Here is a 17,729-nt window from a genome sequence, read left to right as displayed (position 1 = left end):
GAAGTCCACCTAAACTTAATTGAAAATTCTAATGACTGTGTGACAAGCAAATTTGAACATTGTGAAGCTTTCTCCCTCTCTCCATTTTTTTTCTCGTGGCTTTTATAAGTCAGAACTCAGAGATGAGAGATAAAGTTTTACATATATGTATTTATATGCATAATTAATTTTTAGATTTTTTATGTCCTTTGTCTTGTCTTTTATCTATCTTGCCCCTTTTATTCATCTTTCCAAAGTCTATATATGCTTTATTTAATTAAGCAGATATTTTCCCCTAATTTTCTATTTGTTGTGAATATACTAGTAACATACAAAAACTTCTTGGAAATAATTCCTGTATAATCCTCCAATCCAAGTAAAACATTAAAAAAAATCCATAATCTGTCCACATGTATTTATATTTTTCATACAACTTTGGGTTTTGCCTTTTTTTACTTAACATTGAAACTTTTAAAAGTTTTCCATGTTCTTCAACTTCACTCTTGCAAGTATGTTTTCTTCTTTGTTACCAAATATAATTATGGATTGTGTATGACATCAGTTCTTTATCTCCTGTGTATTCTTTACCATGGAAAAGAATATCTGTAGAAGACACAAAATACCACATGGTCCCTGCCCTCTGGAAGCTTATAGTCAGTTTGAGGAGAGGAGGCATCTGAATCATATGGAGTCCTTTTTTGCCAACATATTACTAAATGGCCTAAGTTTGAAAACAGTTTAGAAGACTTACATCTCAAACATAGTGTTATATATCAGAATGTAATTTTGTACATTACTGATTCGTACCAAAGAATACTTAAGACAGATGGGAAACAGGTGAACATTAGTAAGATTTCAAAAGTTTCTGGCAATTTCTATGTAATATTAAAGTGTGGTATAAATATCCTGTTCATGTACACAGCTTTGAACTTTTTAATTGTTTTTATAAATGGTGTCGTAAGAGGAAATGGGAACCCAAAAGATCCTCTTAGAAAAACAGGACCCTGCCTCTCTAACAGCTGTAGAAATCTAGCCCAAAATAGGTGACCAAATTATTCCTCACCTGGTGAAAGAGGTATCAGTATATTTTCCAATGGAACAAATGCCAAGGGCTTGCAGCACATGAAGCCTATTACACATAGCCTGCTGAGAAAAGAAAATTTTCTACTAGGACAGTAAAATGGTCCTTGTAGAACTGTAGGTGATGAGAGAAAACAGGTAAGGAGGCTGCGAATAGACTTTGAGGTTTTGTGGGGGGTTGAAGCTCAGTCTTTCTCACCCCAGGGCAAATCTGTACAGCACATTGAGTGCCATCAGTGGATGTAACTGTCGGTTGGGTTGGGGTGGAGGGTGCATTTATGTAAAGTTTAATACAGATACCTTTGACTATAAATGATCATTTATCACGTCTTAATCCTAAGAGATTTATTGATGAAATACAATTAATTTTTCATTTCACTTTTAGTGCCCACATGGAGTGGCCAAGAAGTAATGAGTCATAACTTTGAGGTACAGCTGTCCAACAGGTAACACTGAGTGTAGATTTGCATTTATCCAACTAAAAATCATGCACTTCATAGATAACAATAGCTGTTTACATAACATGTACCAGGCTTCTGTGAACAAAGCTAGGTAGTACAGACAAATCCAAAAGTACAAGGAAGCAGTGTTATCTAGTCTTTGGTTTCTTACCTGAAAGTAGATCCAAGAATGCTTTGCAAACTTTATATCTGATACATACTTGACACTTAAAGGGCAGAACTGGTTTCCTTATTTGTAGGCAGTGATTTACTGATCCTATATCTAAACATCTGAGGATATTAAGAATTTTCTTGATTACAAAGAGAATTTGTCCATACCACTTAAAAATTAGTATGTACTTATTAATCATACATAAATACATACATAAATACATTTAGAAATTAGTCCAATATGGATGGAAAAGCCATAGTATAAATGGGATGCACAGATGCTTATATTTTTTGCCTTTATTCAGAGGCCATCAGGGTCTGTGACCTAGAAGTTGAACCCTATATATCTTATATATAGCTTCATGCCATTTTTTGTTACACCTTCACAAATATACTTTCCTGAAGTCTAAGTGGTAGAAATTTTTAGCTTTTTAAACCTTCAGCTTATGACTTTTAGAATATACCTAGAAAGAATATTCTTACTGAGAAAAGCAGTGTGTTGTATAATCCATTCTAATGTGATTCTCTGTATGATCCTGCATTTATAGTTTTTAAAAGGAGGAAATCCAAGTATGTTTGTTTAATGTATATCATTTTTTATTATTTACAAAAAGAATGTATGCTACAGATATCTGTAAAGTAGATGAAAAGCTGGGGATAGTCCCATTCTCCAGAGACAACCACTGTTATCAGCTTAGTGTCCATGTATAACATTTCTTTCAGCATCTGTGGACATTATAAATTTTCATTATTTTTATAATAATAGGTTTATGCCATTCATATTATCTTGAAAGTTGCTTTGTTTCCTTAATAATGAATCCTGAGCATTTTTCTGTATTGTACATATAAATCTACCTACCTTATTCTTCTCAAGAGCTGTATGGCAATATGATTTGGGTGGTGATTTATTTAACCCATCCTCTTTTGATGAGTTGTTTCCAAAATGTTTGCTGTATAAGATAAGGCCAACAGGCTTACATGTATCTTTGCACACTTGAGCAAATTGCTATAGGATAAGTTCCCTAGAAGAGGAATTTCTGGATCAGATGTTGCCAAAGCTTCCTCCTAAAAGATTGTATCACTTTACACTATGAATAGTGGTTATGAGAATACCTCTTTTTCCTGTAGCTTCTCCAAAAGTAGTCATCAATCTCTTTAATCTTTGCCAATTTTGATAGGCAGAACTGATGTATTTGTTTTAACTCATATTTAGTTAAACAGTAGTAGTAGTTTCTTTTTATGTTATTAGGACATTTTATTTTCTGTGAACTGCTTATCTGACATTTTAAGGAAAGTTTAATCATTAGATTACCAGTAGGTTTTCCTAACCACTGTTATATAACTCTTATTTCTGTGTTATAAAAAAAACCTAAATACCTTAAGCAGAATGTAAAACTGAATGTGCATATTTTGTGCATCTTCTGAGATGGTAATTTGTTTTTGTAACCTAGAGCCATGGAACTGTTACGGGTAAAAGGCCAAAGATCTTGGTCTGTTGGATTATCAGTAGCTGATCTGGTTGACAGTATTGTAAATGATAAAAAGAAAGTACATTCTGTATCAACTTTAGCTAAGGTAATTGCTATTTTCATTTTCTCAACATATTTTTAAACTTTTATTATAATTCTCATATTTTTGAACTTTTATTATAAAACCAGAAAAAGTAATGTTTGTACTGTAACCCATGTGTCTTCAATAGCACCAACTTTTAGAGAAACACATGGGAGGACACAGTTTGGTCTAAGCCCTATCCTATTTGGCTACGGGAAGTCTGTATTTCTACCAGATTGCCCTTCACCCCCATGTAATTTTTGGGAATCCTCGAGAACGAGAAACATTTGTATGTTCCATAAACTTCTGGTTGTTGTTTATCACCTCCAAACAGGTCACCCCAAACTGACATGCCTACTAGTCTTAGCTGGTCATCAATCCTCTCTCCAGTTTAGTTTGTCCTTTACCACTTTCTCCCATGCATAAAGTCCCTAAAACATGGCTAAGATGAGGCACAAATGCTTAACTATTTTCTTGAAAAGCTTATGAATACCAAGAGGAAAATAAAACATGGAAAGGAAAAGTTAAAACAGGTATTTGACCGTATATTTGATTGTGCCCAGAGCCCCATGTATGCCCCTCCCTAGGGAAGCCATTGTGTCACTCTTTTTTCTTAGCCTCCAAACTGCTACCCATATTGCAGGGGGGCTAGCTTACCTTCCCACAAAGGGGGTATCTTTGGCTAAGTTCTCCCTTCTCACAAAAGTTTTCTGAAACAATAACTTGAGTTTAGAAATTAAATGGACAGTATTTTTTTTAAAGTTCAGCTTGTATTAATTTATATTAGGACTAGAAAAACAAGAAAGTATCCTTATTGATGATATTAATGTTTTTGCAGTGATTCAGCTCTATTATAATCCCTACTTTTTTCATTTCAGGGATATTATGATATAAATAGTGATGTGTTTTTAAGTTTGCCTTGCATGCTTGGAACCAATGGGGTATCTGAAGTCATCAAAACTACAGTGAAAGAAGATACAGTGACTGAGAAACTCCAAAGCAGTGCGTCATCAATCCATGGTCTCCAACAACAGTTAAAACTTTGATTCTAAAGTTCAGTTACCTGAAAGGAGGGGATCACTTAATTCTGCCAACATATATAGGGTTGAGAACTTCTGTATCTTATTACTTTTCCTTACAAACTACTTGGTTAAGGTAGAAGACTTCTTGGTTAACTTTTTAATTTTAGTGCTTTGGGAATTTTAGTGATAAGGAGCAAAAAAAATCTAATTTTCTTTGTTCTTGAGACATCTACTGTTCTGTAGACCTTATAGCAGAGACAGACGTTCATCTGCAATATGCGTGATTTGAAAAGGTATATCCTCACCTAAAAGCACATTTAGCACGTTGGGGATACTGAAAATGACTCTTTGACTATTAAAGTAAACATGGCAAGCTAAAGGCCTGGTATTGATCCGCAAAATTGTGCTAGGTGTACATTCAAAAGATTCACAGCGTAAGGTGTTAATGGTTCTTCTTTAAAGTACAGTTGGTAGTATGGTAAAGTATTTTGTTTTCAATCTTCAAATTAATTAGCTACCAAAAAGTGGAAATGAAATTTACATGTACTTTAAAATTAGGGAAAGTGAAATTTCTTTAATATATATGAAGAAAAAGTATAGTTTAATTTCCAGTGGGATGTTTCTTTCTGAAATTGCCTATAACCTTTCTAACATCTCCAACATTGCATCAACTCATTATACTAGTAGAACCATTCAGAAAAGTGTAGTTTTAGTGGAAATTGATTGTGAATAAAAAGCCAAGCAGTTTACTTTAAAGCTAAAACATGAGGCTTTCATAAAAACCATTGGTCTTAAGAGGAGAGGTTAGATGGACTGATTTTTCTGAGCAAATCCTTTAACCACTTGTAAAGAAATGATTCAGAGTACATATGCTTTGATGATGGATTAATGTTATCTTCATATGTGAAAGATAGATATTATTATGAATGTGACAACAGCTAATAGTAACAACATCAACACTTATATTTCAGGCGGTGTGATGAGCACTTTATTATTTTATTGAAACATTGAGGTAGTTTTATCATCATTTTATAGAGGAGAAAATTGAGGTTTAGTGCCCAGTGTATCACAGCTAAGGGGCACCTACCCATACAGCTTGTACTTTTTCTAAGCAGCAGAAGGGGGAAAAGCCTAAGAGCTGAGACAGTTGCAAGACCTACATCTGGGGTTCTGTACACTGTGGAAAGATTATTTTCCATTCTTTTGTAGGGGCTGACCTTTCTTTTTTTTCTGACAGTTTTTAGAAAGATTGATTTCCTGATTTCCCAGACTTGCCCTCAGCAAATAACAGAGTTGGTATGCACTGAAGTAGGTGTTTATTTACTCATTCAGATATTACTGACTGGGAGCCTGCTCTACACCAGGCACTATTCCAGGCACTGCAGGTGCAGTGATGAGCAAACCTGTACTAGGTACAAGCCCCCATGGCCCGCACAATCTAATATGGGAGACACAGTAATCAAGTCCCACAGATCTACAATTTTAAGTGTAGGAAGTACTGTGAAAAGATCCCAGGTGCTTTGAAAGCATATGATAGGTGAATCCAAAGTTGGTCAGACAGACGGGGCTAAATGGTTTCTAAGGGCAGACACATCCTAGGTAGAGAGGAAATAAAACTAGTGCTGATTTAGTATCATGGATGCTTATAATGATGAGCTTAAACCATACAGAAAAGGTGAAATACAGTGTCCTATGTTTAGAAAAGTAGAAAAGTATTATGTTTGTTAAGATTCCTACCAGAATTAACAAGGCTAAAAACCTTGGACTTTGACGACATAAGCATTAGTTCTGCATAATTTCAATACACAGGTAAATTATTTTGATGTTACTCTAACAATGTTTCTTCACTGTCCTTTTTGTATGAAATAGGAAGTAAAACTGAAAGAACTATTTCTTGTGTTTTTTAAACTAGCCTTTTCTGATGTTACCTAATTAGAAATTAGATAATAGAAATATCTAATTTGTTTGTGAACAATAACCTAACTGCAAGATACTGTATAGTATAGTAATTACCAGGAATTCACTACATTATTTATGTTAATGTCAGTGCAATACAAAAAATACTTTCAACATCTTGTTATTCCTAGTTCTGTTAGAGTCTGAGTATTCAACCATGAGTAATAGTCTTTGTCCTATAGAAGTTGACAGTACAGAATTAATTCTATCAAATATTTCCTTGTGTTAAGTATTACCAATCACGTTGTAAGTTCCATAAGTCAAGAAGAGGTACCACCGCCACCACTTCAGCAAGATTTGGTGATAATTTGACATTCATGATGCTTCTATTTCCTTTTACATTCTCATTTTCCCAAAATCATGTCATGTCTCCTCTTGTTATGATTTTAATGGGGCTTGGATTTAAATGATTCTTTAATACTGTAGTGCAGAGATAAATTTATTTATTTTCTAATTTACATTGGAATTTCCCTTAAGTATCAAGAATAATGAATGAAATAAACTTTGACTTTAAAATCACAAAGAGATGCCAACTTTATTGAGTGGAAGGAAATTTATTCAGATTGAGGAGAAAGATTCTTTCATGTAATTCATACAATATCCAAGACATTTAGCTATTTCATAATAAGTGGCTTAAGATCAAAATGAAGAGACTGGATTTTATTGCTTTCAAATTTTTAAAATTGTTTTAATCAAGAAAACTTTTTAAACTATATTTTCAGCACTCTCCCAACTGATAAAGCAAAGTTGCTTTAATTGAGGGTACTCTTCTGAGTATGCTGTGGCTTTAACGACAATTTGAAAAAACACTGCTTTTAAGTCATAAAAGAGGTGCAGTGGAAGGATAGACTGTGCTATAGTTTAGTTTGACTGGAGCTTAGCTAACATATTGTGTCCATAACCAAAAAAGTGATACATACTGGGGTAGCCTGTGTGTGTGTGCAACAGTTTATAATGATGCGATTATGGTTTCAATTAGTCCCTCTTGTGTATGTGACTTTCACTTAGATGCTAATTTAGAAAGGAATAAATAGCACAACTGTTCCTAATTAGCACTACCCTAAAATCATCCAGATTATCATATTTCAGATCATCAAACCCAAGCTTTACAATATCTTGGCCGACACTTTGCTTATAAAACTGATGTGCAATAATAATGACTAATACAGATGATCATGAACTTTTGTTTTGTTTTTTTTTGATGATCATGAACTTTTATGGGTAGGAGAAATTCAATTAAGATCGAGTACCCACTCTTGCACTGTACAAGACGATGAGGATACGAAGATGAGCTTCTGCTCAAAGCCTTCTAAGTTGACGGTGGACAGGCTGAAACACGAAGACAGTGCAAGTAGAATGCAGCCTGTATTATCATTTTTGCCTGGGCACACATAAATTCTGACTTAGGGAATGGTTTCCCAGAGAAGAAATCGCCTAGCTTCTTGTGAAACCAGGGCTCTGCACTTCGCCTCTGGGAATGTAGTATGAAGAACTTTAAAGCTTCAAAAAAACAAAAAGCAATAATTAGACCCTGGACATCATATAATGCGAGCCTCATTTTAAGAGTTGGGAAAAACAAGCCCGAACTAGAAGTGCACTTGCCTTCTGCTACCACAGGGCAAGTCCTCGGCAGAGCAGTCTTCTGAATCCCAATCCGCTGCCCCCCCACTACTGAATCAGTCATTGAAGCCCACTCGCAAGACCTTACTCATCTTGAATGGGATCCCTTAGTCTAAAGGCAACTGTGAAACACCTGCCCATCTTACCCCGGGCCAAGTTTCGACCTTCGAAACAGGTTTACCTTCGTCTCTGGGACGCCACCCAGCCGGCCGAGTACCGCCCATCAGTGGGTCGGCCGGAACCCACCCCACGCCCGCGGCCTCCCTTACCTAGGAAGTGACGTAAGGGAAGCGGAAGAGCTGCCTTAGTGGCCGACTTCCTATTGTTGGAGGCGGGGGGGTGGGGTGGGGGGCGGCTGCTCCGTGTGCGATTGTGTGAGGCGGCCAGGGGCAGCCCCGGAGTGGCTGACCCTCTGCCTACAGAGACGGGAGTCGCGAGGTGGCCGCCATGGCGCAGTTGGAGAACCAGCTCAAGAAGATGATGTCCAAGGTAAGCCCGCGTCGCGCTCGCTGGACGGCGCTCTCACCGCTCCCTTCCGCGCCCGCCGGGCCTGGCCCGACGCAGCCCACCCGCCTCCCGGGCGGGTCGGAAGCCCCAGTGCAGTTCCCAGTCGCCTGGCGGCCTCCCAGCCCTGAGATGCCTGTCTCCTTGCGCAGGAATCCCCGATTCGGGGCCGGCGCAAGTGGTGGGCAGCGACAGTCAACAAAGGCGCGGAGCGGAGGCCGCCTGCCACCTGCCGTCCGCCACCTCCTCTCTGGGGAGAGTTTGGAGCAGTTTGTGGGGGCAATGTAGTTTTCGTCCTAGTTTTTATAAATACAGAGAGGGAGATTGTACTTAATTCTCTATCAGCGGCAGTCCGCCACTCCTGTCCCCACGTAGGCATCCGTCAGTCATCGCCCTTCCCTCCCCGTCCCCTGAGAGTGTGTCCTTTTCAGTTTTGTATTCCTCACACAACTCCAGACCCAGCCCGCGGGAGAACAGCCAACTATTGATTGAATTGGCTCAGTTATAAGGAAAAAACATCTAGAGAAGCCAAAATACCGGTACCTCACTGTCTCGGGTGAAATAAATAGAATTCCATTACCATTTCAGGAACTTTGATTTGCTAAGAGGAACTGTATTTAATTGTGTGCTTTTTACAACACGCATTTGTTTGCTTGGAACTTAGGATCATCACAGTTCAATACCTGTGTAACTCGAGGTCCTCAAAGTTCAAGACAGTTCAAGGTGTATTTTTTCATTTTCTTTAAAAGCAAACAGGCATTTTGTATTTTTAAAGTCTTGAATTATCTTGATAATAACTTCAGATGTGGCCCCTGATAACCAGAGAGAACTGGGTGATGTTTTGCTCTTTCAATTTACCGAAGATAATTGGAATAGGTACATGAAGTTGTTGAGAGTTGGATCTTTTCTAGTTCAACGAGGGTGGGAGTGGGTGAGTTTTGGACACTTTTGCCCAAAGGAAGAATGGTAGAAATTGAAGCAGTGTTCAATATTAATAAAATATACAAATGTGTAAACTTATTTTTTTGAAAAATATACTTTTTCCTCCCCAGTAAAATCGTCTCCTAGTCTTTGTTTGAAGAGCAAATAACTTACAAAGACAAGGTGATGGTTTTTTAAAATAAAGCTTCTCCTGGTTGTCTAACAGTATCTTCTAGGCATCTTGATTTTCTTTTGGTAAAGTAGTTATCCTTGATTGTAGAGAATGTTTTGGGAAGCCCAAGATCATGACCCAGGTCTGTGGTCTAATACTTATATATCACCTTTTAAAAAACAATACATTGTTTTACATACTGTGTAACTGAAGAGTATCAGTTCCATGCTGTTTTATCTTCAAAGTGATAGTATAGTAATTAAGCATAAGCATTTATATAGAAGGACAAGAATATTCAAATACTGGTTTTGAATCTTAACTTAAGTTTCCTAAGCTTCCTCTAGAGGAATCTGCCTTCAGAGATAGTCAGGACATCTTTACAAGATGTTTTACACCTCCACCTGCTTCCGCCTTCCTCTGAACTCTTTTGCCCTAAGAACAAAAAAGGACATAGGCAAGAGGTGAGAGAGGGCATTCTACCTAACTTCTGGTTCTTGACCCCATATCTGAAAACGTGAGTATCTTGCAAGCTATGATGCCACTTATGAGTACCAGCATCTTTTCTATCCAGCCTGTGAATAGATAGGTAGGAGGAGTAAGTAGAATAATAGGAGCAATTTGTGGAGTTCCTTTCTCCTGGTGGAAAGCTCACTGCAGGTGTGATCTGTTAAGGTGGGTGTAATCCAGTGGGGAGATTGTTGGCCAGGATCCTGGACACATTGCTGGAGTGACAGTCCTTTACTCCTTATCTGACTGTGGAACCCCCACACCCATCATAGTACTTTGGGCCACCTGCCTTGACTTAAGTCTTTTTGTTTATTTTTTGAGGAAAAACTGACATATGACATTATATTACCTGTTTATGTTTTATTACAGATAATTTCCTTTGAGCACCATCTTAGCTCCTAACTTAAGTATAACTTCATTAACAACCTTCTTTGTCATCATTTTATCAGTTAACAGAGGCATATTTTTACCATTAGTCTATCTTGCTTTGCACAGAAAACTTTCTACCTTAGATTTTTGTTCAGGCAACTACCTGTATTCTTACATAGTGTATCTATGGCATTCCTAGAGGTGGAGTCACTACTAAGTAGGTGGAAGAGAGCTGATAAATTAAAGATGGCTGTGTATCTCACATTGTTTTAGTTTCTAGGGACACAACAGTGAACAGTTAGACCAAAAGCCCTCTCTGTACTTTTGGAATTTAAATTCTCATAGAAGGCAATAAGCAACTCAATAAGCACATTGAGTAGTATGCTGGAAGGTGATTAAGTGCTTTGGAGAAAAGTAAAGCAGGAAAGGGTAATAGTGTTAGGCAGCGAAGATGGGTGAGTTGCAGTTTTATAGAGTACTAAAGGAAGGTCTTTCTGAGAAGATCTATTTGAACAGAGTCCTGAAAGGGTAAGGAAGCAAATTGGAATGAATGATCTGGAGTGAGAATACTCCTGGAAGAAGGAAAAACAAGTGCAAAGGTGGCTTGTCATGCATGATAAAGGAACACCAGAGGGGACTAAGGTGACTGGACTAGAGTGAGCAAAGGGGAAGGTAGTAACAAATAAAGGTATGGTAGATTTGGAGGGATCTGATATTGGAGCATGATGGTCTGTTCTAACAGTATTGCTCTAGCTGCTTGTTGAGATTAGTAGGAGGTTAGGAGCGCAGCAGAGACACACCTATAAAGAGGCTCTTGTAATAAGCTAGGTTAGAGGTGATGTGGTAGCTTAGACCAGGATTATACCTGTGGAATTAGTGAGAAGTGATCAGATTCTGCATATTTTTGAAGGTAAGGCTAATAGTATTTTCTGACAGGATTCACTGTAGATTTGAAGGAAAGAGAGGTATCAAGGATAATTTCAAGGTTTTTGTCCTGAGCAGATCGAAGACTGTAGATATGAAGACTGTAGGAAGAGTAGATTTGGGGGGAACATAAAGAGCTCAGTTTAAATTTGACATTCCTTATCTACCCAAGTGGAGATATCAAATTGGCAATTGCATATACATGTCTGGAATCCAGGAAAGAGGTTCAGACTGGAATTTTTTTAATTTGGGAGTTATGGCATATACATGGTACTTCAAACCATGAGGGAGATCACCAAAGGAGTGAGTTTAGATAAAGAAGAGGACTGAGCCCAGGGATCATTTTAAGAGACTGGGAGAACAGAAAGAACCAGCAAAGACAAAGGAGGAAAACAAGCAGTGGTGTGCTGGACATCAAATGAAGAACATGTTTTAAGAGCAAGGAATCGACTTGGTCAAATGCTGCCGATAGGTTAAGGTGAAGACTGAGATATGGCCATTGCATATAGCTATACAGCAGTCAGGGATCTTGACAAGCAATTTCAGTGGAAGTGCACAGGCCTGATTGGAGTGGGTTTGAAGAGAATGAATTTACGCATTGAGCATCAGCAGTTGCTAATATCACAGATACCCAGATAACATGCACCACCGCATGGAAAAACCCCATCATCTGTGAAATGATCTTGCCAGAGGGATGGGAAAAGGGATCAGGGAGGGGAAGAGAGGGAGAGAGAAGGAAAATTTTAGACAAAATCATGAGAAAGATCATAACTTCTAGCTCCAACTACTAATTTGTGGGAAATAGAAAAGGCATGGTAAAATATATATTAAAGTACACCAAGGGGATGCAGTTAGCAATTTCCAAATCACAGGAGCCTCTAAGGACAAATGCACCAACTTCCTCAACAAATGAATTCCAAGGAGTAAAAATAGAAAAGGGGCCTACTGATGACTAGGTAAATAAAATGTGATATAATGGAATATTATTCAGCATTAAAAAGTTAAGTACTGATCCATGCTGAAACGGGATGTACTTTGAAAATAATGCTAAGTGAAAGAAGCTTGTCATAAATGACCATATGCGATTCCACTTATATGAAATGTCCAGATTAGGCAAATTAATAGAAGCAAAGTAGATAAGTGATTGCCTAGGGTGAATGGGATGAGGGGCTGGTGGAATGAGAGGGTGATTGCCAAAAGCTATGAGTTTCTTTGGGGGTGATGAAAATGCCCTAAAATTGATTGTGGTAGTATTTGCACAACTCAATGTACTAAAAGATACTGGACTTTCTACAGTTCACTTTAAATATGTGAAGTATGTGGTATGTAACTAATTATATCTCAATAAAGCATTTAGCAAAAAAGAGGCAGGAGGGTGGGTGAAATAAATGAAGGGGATAAACAAGTACAAAATCTCAATTATAATATAAATTAGTCATGGGGTGAAAGTACAGCAGAGAAAATAGTCAATAAAATTGTAATATCTTTGTCGACAGATAGTAACCACATTTAACTGGGGTGAGCATGTTGAATCATTATGTTGTACACTTGGAATCAACATAATATTGTATGTCAACTACAGTAAAAATTTTTTTAAAAAGAGGTGGAGAGAGACTCTATAGGTTAAAAGGCACCTAAAAGGCATTTTAAATTGCAGTGTATGGACTTTTTGGCTCTTGATTCAAACAACAAAATGGTATGATGCTGCAAATATTATATTAAGGAAATAGTGATTATTTTAGTATGATAGTATGTGTGTTTTTTTAAGTTCCTTTACATATGTACTAACATATTTGTGTGATAAAATTTGATACAATCAGAGAATGATACAGGAGGAGGGAAAGGTGAATGAGGTTGTAGATTAAGATTGGCAGTGAGTTGATTATTGTTGAAGCTGGGTGTAAGATGCAGGGAACTCATACCGTTCCCTATCCACTTTTGGATATGTTTGACATGTTCCACAATAACAAGTTTTAAAAATGGAGAAATGGAAGAAAGCAATCATAGACAGCAAATATAGGAAGCTCATTATAGGAGTTTTTGCTATAAAGCGAAACTGAGAGAAGTGTAACTGTAGCTGGAGGGAGAAGGAAGGTCAGGAATGGGTTTGTGCATTAATAGTTCTGATCCTGTAACATGGAAAAATCAGTGCATCAGGACAGAAGAGGGCAAGATATGGTGAAGAGATGCCTTCGAGTTGACATCTTGGACTTATTCCCTAATTTTTCTTGTTTTTTCTCCCTTATTGTCCACCACTCTCTTTTTTGTGCTAGCTAGTCCCTGTGAGATTTCTTTGACTTTATGTGCTAATCGTTTTACTGAATGGTATTTTTCTAACTCGCCTTTATTCTCTTGAGTGTTTTTGTTTCATGGATACAATATCATTTCTTCCTTCTTTGAAGTTATTAATGCTGTATATGTGTTTTCCATTCTTTGCATTATTTCTGTTCTTAGTTCCTTCTTTTCTATTGTGGTCTCTGACATACTATTTTAGAATCTTTCTGGAATAGCTGACTGCTGCTTTTTAAGAGAAGCACTAAAAGCTGATTGAAGGCTTTGTGTATATGAATTGGAACTTGTCAGCAGGTGAGCTTCAATGTATTGATTTCAGGCTTTAATTCATGTTAATGATTAGTGAGAACCATTACATTTTTAAGAAGAGCACTATTGAGAAAATAAGATTTTAAGAAAATTAACCTAGGAATAAAATATATGCATTATTTTAAACTAAATTCCATGTTATTTTGCTTTTCAGTACAAATACAGAGACCTAACTGTACGTGAAACTGCCAATGTTATTAATTCATACAAAGATCTGAAACCAGTATTGGATTCATATGGTGAGTTTATATAATAAAAATACCAGTTACTATACTTTGAGTTTACTTTTTTTTGTTAATGATTATGCATTTTCCATTTCCCTTTTAAGTTTGTTGGTTTTCCCATTATAGGACTGAACCTCCACCTAATCAATGTATTGGGGAGGTAGAAAATTATAAGATCTACACAATAACTTCTTACATTTGTTTAGTTTATTTTAAGTTAAAAAAATGATCTAACACAGAACTATGCAAAGTTAGACAAAAGGGATGTTACAGATATCATTTCCCAAAATGTTATCCATAGTTGTAAGGAATATTGATGGGGGTGGGCAGGTGGACTCTGGTTAAGTTTGAACAATTATAGATTAAATAAAATTAAATAGGTTTCTGAAGCAAGATTTCTCAGAGCCTTTAATATGCTAATGTGTTATGCCTCACCAAGAAGGGAGAGAGAGGAGAGATTATACAGTATATCTGCAAGTTATTGAACTACTGAAACCTTTTTTCTCCCTAGAGCATCTCTTTACATTCTTAAGAACACATTTTGCAAAACTATATTATAGACTATATCTTTCATTTTACAAATGAGGGAAGCATTTTTTAATGCTTAATCCTTAATTCTGAAAGGGTAGGTAAGAGACAGTTTGTCTACATTTCCTATTGAGACAACAGAGTTGGGATTTAAGTAAGAAATGACAATACCTAGAAGTCTTTTTTTTTTTTTTAATGGTCATTTTGTCCTCACCGATCTTAACATAAACTCTCTAACCCTGTCTCCTTGTAAATAGCAAGGATCCAGGGCCAAAGAAAACCCATGCTGCTGCCTGTCCATTATGAGGCCCTTGGCACTGAGGGCTAGAAGCTGAATTTTGTAGCTGAGACTCTCATTCTAGACTCTACTCACCCCTAGACCTTTGAAAACATTAGGAGCCTGGTAATGAGAGATGGGAGGCAACAGAGACAATCAATACTGAATTTCCTGAACAGTAGTAAAGACAGGAACTGGAAGTCCTCCCCAAAACCTAGGAAACTGTTCTCCCTCTTGTCCACATATTGTACTATGGTATTTAGATCTGTAAAGAACTTCATATTACCAAAATCAGAGTTAATTCGAAAATGGCTTTGATGGGGGGAAAAGTGATTGGGACTAGAACTTTACTGTAAGTGTAAAGTTTAGTGCTTACTAAAATAATAATATGTTGATTGAAACTGACAGACTCCAGCATCACTGAATAAATGTTACATGAGCTTTACATGGCTACTCCAAGCTGAACCCATTGTTATCCACATGCTTTTACAGTAAATAAAGCTCGAAACTTAAATAAAGTGGTTTTAAAAAAGTACAAAATCAGGATAAATTACAGCACAGTTTATAATTGTCAGTAGTAAGTAAAAGAACTGAGGTCAACTGTTCTGTGTTCTCGTACTGCACATTACAGCCTTTTCCTTATGTGATACAGTGTTAATTCCGAATCATTACAAATGGTAGTTCGTGTAATATAAATGATGTGCCCTAATTACAATCAATGATAGAAAAATTTGTGATATGAGAAATACTTTCTTTAAAAGATTCTGTCTAAAGTGCTGGGCATAGAAGCCACAGGGCATAAATCTGCAAAGAAGTAAAAAGCTAACCTTTTCAAACAATATGGCTTCTCTCTCACTTACCAACTTTACATTTCCCTGTATGGCCCCGGAAGATGACTGGTTAGCCAGAGACGGGTAAGATTCCTCAAGGGAGGAACAACCTAAGACAGGCACAGTCGCAGGGGGGCCATCAGGTGAGAATTTGGGGATCAACAGAGGTGAGGCTCAGAACCTCACCCCCCCTGCTTTGAGAGAAATCTTCTGCATCCGTGGATGTCTTGCTACCCTTATCTAGCCTGGATTAATACTTAGTCCATAGGCACACACCTGATCATCTGATCATCTACATTTGCCCTCTTACAGCACTAAACTATGTTTTCTACCTTTATCTTGCATCTACCTACCACTTCAGCACTTTATTAAAAATAAAAATAATAATAATAATAGAGGGAGAAATGTGGGATCAACATATAAATCAAGTACAAAAATCAAATGAATATTCATATTTGACCTGATTGTTTATAGGTCATAATGCGTGATCAAAACCGAAAGTTTCTGTGATGAATGCCCTTGTACTGTTCACCATGTAAGAATTTATTCACTATGTAAGAATTCGTTCACCATGTAAGAACTTGTTCGTTATGCTTCAGAAGATTGGAGACTGACGAGAATTAGGCTTGAGATGGATTAATGATTGTACATTGAGCATTGACCCCCTTATACTGAATTTTATTGTTGTTAACAACCATTTGACCAATAAATATGAGAGATGCCCTCTCAAAAAAAAAAAAAAAAAAACAGAAAGACTGGGAAAGGGGCACAGGAGAACTTTTTAGGGTAATAAAAATGTTCATTTTCTTGAAAAAAAAAAGATTCTGTCTATATTTGACAGAAAACATTTTTTCTTTTTAATATTGTGGTTTGCTACTACATTGGGATTGAGAATGACAGTGAGTAGGGCTAAAAGTCTGGGGTATCAGAAATCTAATGACATTAGGTTAACATTTAGCATGGTGTCAGTTCAACCAGGGTTTCTGAAAGAGTAACTTATATGCAAATATTCACAAAAGTGCTTGGGATTAATCATTGTTAATTCCTTTCAGTTTTTAATGATGGCAGTTCCAGGGAACTGATGAACCTCACTGGAACAATTCCTGTGCCTTATAGAGGTAAATGTCTTACATAATTTATGTTTCCAATATAGATACATTTTGATTCACATAATAGGTTGCCAAAGAGTTATATGTAAATTAAACCTACTTTCTCTTGACTTTCATGATGGTGTAGAGATTGTAATTTCTAATTGAACTTCATTTGGCAGCAGCACTTAGTATTTTCAGTCTTTTTTTCCTTCCTTACCAATTTATGTCAATGATTCAGTGTCTCAGTACACTGGAATAATTTGATGTTTCATAGAATCAAAGACTCTTAGAACTAGAAAGAATCTTAGATGCCTCCTAGTTCAGGTTCCAACCTCATTCAGGCTTTTCTGACAGTGGGAAACTACAGTATAGTAGCTAAAACGGAGCCCTTAAAGTCAGGGCAGAGAAAGGTTCAGTTCTCACTCTGTAATCTTATCAGTTTTATGACAATGGGCATCTATAACATTAGGATAATAGAGCTTTACAAAGAATTCATTGTGGTAATGTATGTAAGGACTTAGCATAGAGCCTGGTATACAATAAATAGTTATCAAAAGTAGCTATTAGTGTAATGTTGACAATAATGCTGATGATGGATAAGTATGTCTCTGTTAGCCAGTCAACCACCCTCGGCTGGAATTCTTAAACTGAAAAGGGAGCATTCAGTTTCATAAATGACTGTTCTGTTTTTGGACAGCCTGTTTACTTATTATTCCTTGTGACCAGCTAAGACCTGTGTCTCTGTAACTTACACATTGATTTTATATAGTACTACCACATAACAAAATATATGTTATACATGAGGCAGAGGGGATGGGAGCTATGGATACAAAGGTAAAAAAGGATGTACCTTCTCTCGAAGAACTTATGCAAATAGGGAATACAGGGAATAAATAAGTATTTACAAAATTCTATAACTGCTATAGAATGATATAATATAAAAGTGCTTTGAGATTACAAGG

At 36.9% G+C, this 17,729-nt stretch overlaps 2 protein-coding genes across 7 annotated transcripts in view; both read left to right on the top strand.

Annotated features, from left to right (window-relative positions):
* The window catches only part of UEVLD (UEV and lactate/malate dehyrogenase domains), a 59,977-nt gene extending 53,255 nt beyond the window's left edge, over positions 1-6,722 (top strand). For all 6 annotated transcript variants that reach the window (XM_073216307.1, XM_037026959.2, XM_037026955.2 and 3 more), the window contains 3 exons: positions 1,445-1,505; positions 3,122-3,245; positions 4,100-6,722. In XM_073216307.1, coding sequence (XP_073072408.1) covers positions 1,445-1,505; positions 3,122-3,245; positions 4,100-4,267 — 353 coding nt within the window. In that variant the 3' untranslated portion in view covers positions 4,268-6,722. The remainder of the gene's footprint in view (positions 1-1,444; positions 1,506-3,121; positions 3,246-4,099) is intronic.
* A 1,422-nt stretch (positions 6,723-8,144) lies between these two features.
* The window catches only part of TSG101 (tumor susceptibility 101), a 59,873-nt gene continuing 50,288 nt past the window's right edge, over positions 8,145-17,729 (top strand). Inside the window, exons 1-3 of the mRNA XM_037026935.2 lie at positions 8,145-8,308; positions 13,972-14,056; positions 16,729-16,794. Of these exons, the coding sequence (XP_036882830.1) occupies positions 8,267-8,308; positions 13,972-14,056; positions 16,729-16,794 (193 nt within the window). The 5' untranslated portion in view covers positions 8,145-8,266. The remainder of the gene's footprint in view (positions 8,309-13,971; positions 14,057-16,728; positions 16,795-17,729) is intronic.

Source organism: Manis javanica, chromosome 11 (assembly GCF_040802235.1).
Source record: "Manis javanica isolate MJ-LG chromosome 11, MJ_LKY, whole genome shotgun sequence".
Lineage (NCBI taxonomy): Eukaryota > Metazoa > Chordata > Mammalia > Pholidota > Manidae > Manis > Manis javanica.
The sequence above is the reverse complement of the archived record's forward strand: the minus strand, read 5'-3'. Positions and strand labels throughout refer to the sequence as shown.